General features: G+C 38.7%; 1 protein-coding gene across 1 annotated transcript; it reads left to right on the top strand.

Annotated features, from left to right (window-relative positions):
• Positions 1–3,293: 3,293 nt before the first annotated feature.
• Positions 3,294–4,022, top strand: LOC143859716 (uncharacterized). Its single transcript, XM_077370367.1, has one exon. The coding sequence runs from the start codon at positions 3,294–3,296 to the stop codon at positions 4,020–4,022; it is 729 nt and encodes a 242-aa protein (XP_077226482.1).
• The last annotated feature ends 1,496 nt before the right edge of the window (positions 4,023–5,518 follow it).

Below are 5,518 nucleotides of genomic sequence, written 5' to 3'. Positions count from 1 at the left end.
AAAGATTAATGTTTTATAAAGTTTCTAAAATAATAAACTTTCTATTTTTTCAATCTCCAGCCCTCATATTCTAAATGTATGATTCAATACCATGTCATCCTCATCCCAAAACATCGCTAAAAGCACATTCACACCATCTATAGGGTTTCTTATACCTAAAAGGTGGATGTTTTATAAAGTTTGTAAAATTCAAAGCTTTCTATTTTTTCAATTTCTATCCGTGATCAACAAAATCTAAGATTTAATACCATTTAATCCTCATCTCAAAACTTGGCTAAAAGTTCATTGACACCATCTCTGGGGTTTCTTATGTTTAAAAGATAGATGTTTTGTAAAGTTTCTAAAATATGAAACTTTCTATTTTTTCAATATCAATCATTCACCAACTAAATCTAAGATTAAATACCATCTCATCCTCGTCTCAAAACTTGGCTAAATTCTCCTTCAAAACATCTCTAGGGTTTCCTATGTCTAAAAGATTGATGTTTTACAAAGTTTCTTAAATAAAATTTTTTTTATTTTTTCAATCTCCAACCTTTATCAAATAAATCTATTATTCAATACCATATAATCCTCATCTCAAAACTTGGCTAAAAGCTCATTCACACCATCAATGGGGTTTCATATGTTTAATAGATGGATGTTTCATAAAGTTTTTAATATCAGAAAATTTCTATTTCTTCAATCTCCATCCTTTATGAACTAAATCTAAGATTAAATACCATCTCATCTTCATCTCAAAACTTAGCTAAAAGCTCCTTGACACCATCTCTAGGGTTTCCTATGTTTAAAAGATGGTTGTTTTATAAAGTTTCTAAAATAAGAAACATTTAATTTTTTCAACCTCTATCCTTTATCAATTAAATCTAAGATTCAATACCATCTCATCCTCATCCGAAAACTTAGCTAAAAGCTCATTGACATCATCTATAGGGTTTCCTACGTCTAAAAGACGGAAGTTTTTTAAAGATTCTCAAATAAGAAACTTTCTATTTTTCCAATCATCATCCTTGATTAACTAAATCTAAGATTCAATACCATCTAAACCTCTTCTCAAAACTTGGCTAAAAGCACATTTACACCATCTCTAGGGTTTCCTATGTCTAAAAGATTGATGTTTTATAAAGTTTCTAAAATAAGAAACTTTCTATTTTTTCAATCTCCAACCTCCATTAACTAGATCTATGATTCAATACCATCTCCTCTTCATCTTAAAACTTGGCTAAAAGCTCATTGACACTATCTCCAGGGTTTCCTATGTGTAAAAGCTGGATGTTTTATAAGTTTTCTAAAATAAGAAACTTTCTATTCATTCAATATTCATCCTTCATCAACTAAATCTAAGATTCAATACCCTCTCATTCTCATCCCAAAACTTGGCCAAAAGCTCGTTGACGTCATCTCTAGGGTTTCCTATATCTAAAAGATGGATGTTTTCTAAAGTTTCTAAAATAAGAAACTTTCTACTTTTTCAATCTCCATCCTTAATAAATTAAATCTAAGATTTTCAGCCCCAACCAATCTGTGTTCATCAAGGATCGGCTTATCTAAGATAATATCCTCCTCTCTCATGACCTGTGCCACAACTTCCACAAAGATTCGAATCCGAAAGCCTTATGTCTAAAGATTGACCTGAAAAAACTTATGATTATGTTATTCATGAAGCCCTCCTTGGATTCATGAGAAAAATTGGGTTCCCCAACTTGTGGTGAACCTGGATTTCTAAGTGCATTGCCTCTCCTTCTTTCTCGGTTCTGCTCAATGGCTCCCCGAAGGGATTCTTTCAGTCCTCTAACGGGCTCCGACAAGGAGATCCTCTGTCCCCTCTGTTATTCTGTCTGGTAATGGAAATCTTCTCCTGCATGTTGAATTCGACTCAAGCCTTGGGGAAAATCAAAACTCCGTTTTCCAAAGGAAATCTTACTATAAACCATGTCATGTATGCTGATGATGTTATGATTTTCATTACCCCCGACATTGAATCTGTTGCAAGGATAAAGGACTGCCTCCAATCTTTCAAGCTCATTGCTGGTCTGGATGTCAACTTCCAGAAAAGTGAAGCTTACCTGTCCGGTATTTCTGCCCAGCTCAAAGACTCGATTTGCTCTTCCCTCTGCATTAAGGAAGGTTCGCTCCCCATTATATACTTGGGGCTCCCTCTTATCACCAAGAGACTGTCCAGTCATGATTGCCAGCCGTTATTAACGAAAATTCGGAGCAGATTAGGCATGTGGAATAATAAAAAGCTCTCCCGGGCTGGGCGAATAGAATTGATCAAAGCTGTTCTCACCTCCTTCTAGATTTATTGGTCTGCTACCTACAACATCCCCATGGGAATTCTGCTTGAGATTGAGAAAATAATCAGAAATTTCCTCTGGAGGGGGTCTGACCAGCAGAATCGGTACTCTCCAATTGCTTGGGCGGTGGTCTGTCGGCCAAAAAGAGAAGGGGGTGTGGGGCTCCGCAGCGTTATTGATATCAACAGAGCCTCTCAATTAAAACTACTCTGGCACATTGTTCAGAACAGGGAATCTCTGTGGGTTAGATGGTTCAAAATCAAATACCTCAAGAAAAGTACCTTTTGGAATAGACCTATGCCTTCGAACCCGGCCTGGGGGGTGAGAAGTATCTTTAATTGTAGAGATTTGGCGAAGCCTTTTCTGTGCTACTGTGTGGGAAAAGGTAAGAGCATTGATTTTTGGACTGATCTGTGGCATCCGGATGGACCCGTATACACTCAAACCTCTGAAGGCGAGTTGTTCTGTCTCACTAAGCAGATATCCATTGAATGTATGTAGCAAGATGAGAGCTGGGATCACATCCTCCACCAAACTCATTTGCCCCAACTCCACAGAATTCTGAAAACTGGACTGTTCTCTCATCATAATGTTGACAGAATTATTTGGAAAGGTAACCCAAATGGCAAATTTTCTCTTCGATCTGCTTGGAACCAATGTAGAACTCGTTGGGCTGAGGTTCCATGGTTCAAGACTGTCTGGCATAAAGGCCATATCCCTAGGTATAGCTTCACCACCTGGCAAGCAATGCATAACCGGCTCAGTACGCGGGACAGGCTTTGCTTCCTCGGATCCCATAGAGATCTCAGATGTCTGCTCTGTAATGCTGGCCCAGAATCTGTGAACCATCTCTTCTTTCGCTGCTCCTATTCGGCTTGGATCTGGAGATCTATTCTATGGCGATGTGGGATCAGAAGGAAGCCGCTCAAGACCCTCATATTGGAAGAGAATTGGATTCGGGAAAAGTTTAAAGGGGAAGGGCAAGCCATCTCGATTATGCGGCTTAGTTTTTGTATGGTGGTGTCCATGATCTGGAGAGAGAGGAACAGCCGGCTGTACGGGAAGCCCCCTTGCCATAAGAAGAGTACCCTCCACAGTTGCCTCAGTGTCATTCATTCTAGGTTTGCTCATCTTCACCTGGATGATTTTATTAGTCGGAACAATGTAGCAACGGCTGCAAATTTTGGCCTTCCCTGTATCCATGAGAGAACCAGCGCTGTCTTCTGCTCCTGGACCAGGCCGGCTCTTGAAGTTTACAAACTTAATACTGATGCGGCTGTTCGCAATGGGATTGGTGGGATAGGGGGTTTAATTCGGAACTCGGTGGGGGAGGTACAAGTCATGTTCTCTCTTCGGTCAGGCAGTGAGGAGATCCATCTTCTGGAAATGAAAGCCATCCTCCATGGCATCACACTCGCGCGCACGGAGGGGTATAACTCTATCTGGATCGAATCCGATTCTTTGCTTGCGGTAAATGTGCTCTTAGAAAAGTGGGATTGTCCCTGGAAAGCAATTCCAATTGTTGAAGAAATTCGCGACGCCCTCCGAAACACGCCGAACTGGAAATTGTCTCATATTTGGAGAGAAGCGAATGGGGCCGCGGACTTCCTGTCTAAGCCTGACTGTTGTTGCGAAGGAGCAGTCCTGCTCCCTTCTTGTATCCCCCGAGGGCTTAGGGATATTCTTGATCTTGATGCAGCCGGCCACCTTTACCCTCGTTTGTAGGGATATTGATGTGACCTTCAGCTCCACCGCGGCGATCAGTGTAGTGGAGAGTTGTTGGTGTGGGGGGACTATCTGTACCCCCAACCGTGGGATTTGTATGCACTGCTCTTTGATTCTCCTTTTGGCGCTATGCCTCTGCTGCCCATCTGGGCCCCCATTGTAATTCTTGCCTTTTCGTATTAATATATCCGGTCGGGGTCTGCCTAACCCCAGCTTACCAATCAAAAAAAAAATCTAAGATTTTATACTATCTCATCATCATCCCAAAACTTGGCTAAAAGGCCATTGACACCATCTCTAGGGTCTCTTATGTCTAAAAGATGAATGTTTTATAAAGTTTCTAATATATAAAACTTTCTATTTTTTCAATCTACATACTTCGTCAACTAAATCTAAGTTTCAATATCATCTTATCTTCCCAAAACATGGCTAAAATCTCCTTCACACCATCTCTAGGGTCTCGTATGTTTAAAAGATGGATGTTTTATAAAGTTTAAAAAATAAGCAACTTACAATTTTTTCAATCTCCACCCTTTATCAACTAAATCTAAGATTCAATACCATCTCATCCTCATCTCAAAACTTGATTAAAAGCTCCTTAACACCATCTCTAGGTTTTCCAATGTCTAAACGATGGATGTCTTATATAGTTTCTAAAATAAGAAACTTTCTTTTTTTTTTCAATTTCCGTCATTCATCAACTAAATCTAAGATTCAATGTCATCTTATCCTCACCTCAAAACTTTGCTAAAAGCTCCTTCACACCGTCTCTAGGGTTTCCTTTGTCTAAAAGATGGATGTTTTATAAAGTTTCGGATCATCATCTCAAAACTTGGCTAAGAGCTCCTTCACACCATCTCTAGGGTCTCTTATGCTTAAAAGATGGATGTTTTATTAAGTTTCTAAAATAAGAAACTTTCTATTTTTTCAATCTCCATCCTTTATCAAATGAATGTAAAGGTTCAATACCTTCTCATCCTCATCTCAAAACTTAGCTAAAAGCTCATTCACACCATCTCTAGGGTCTCTTATGTCTAAAAGATTAGTTTTCTAAAGTTTCTACTGTACGAAACTTTCAATTTTTTTCAATCTCCATTCTTCGTCAACTAATTCTAAGATTCAATATCATCTTATCCTCATCCCAAAACATGGCTAAATGTTCCTTGACACCATCTCTAGGGTCATGTATGTCTAAAGGATGGATCTTTTTTAAAGTTTCAAAAATAAGCAACTTACAATTTTTTCCAATCTCTACCCTTTATCAACTAAATCCAAGTTTCAGTACCATCTCATCCTCAAGTCAAAACTTTGATAGAAGCTCCTTGACTCCATCTCTAGGTTTTCCTATATCTAAAAGATTGATGTCTTATAAAGTTTCTAAAATAAGAAACTTTCTATTTTTTCAATTTCCATCCTTCATCACCTAAATCTAAGATTCAATATCATCTCATCCTCATCTCAAAACTTCACTAAAAGCTCCCTCACACCATCTCTAG

Source organism: Tasmannia lanceolata, unplaced genomic scaffold (genome assembly GCF_043159265.1).
Source record: "Tasmannia lanceolata isolate RefF3 unplaced genomic scaffold, GAP_Taslan_0.1 ptg000036l, whole genome shotgun sequence".
In the NCBI taxonomy this organism is placed as follows: Eukaryota; Viridiplantae; Streptophyta; class Magnoliopsida; order Canellales; family Winteraceae; genus Tasmannia; species Tasmannia lanceolata.
The sequence above is the reverse complement of the archived record's forward strand: the minus strand, read 5'-3'. Positions and strand labels throughout refer to the sequence as shown.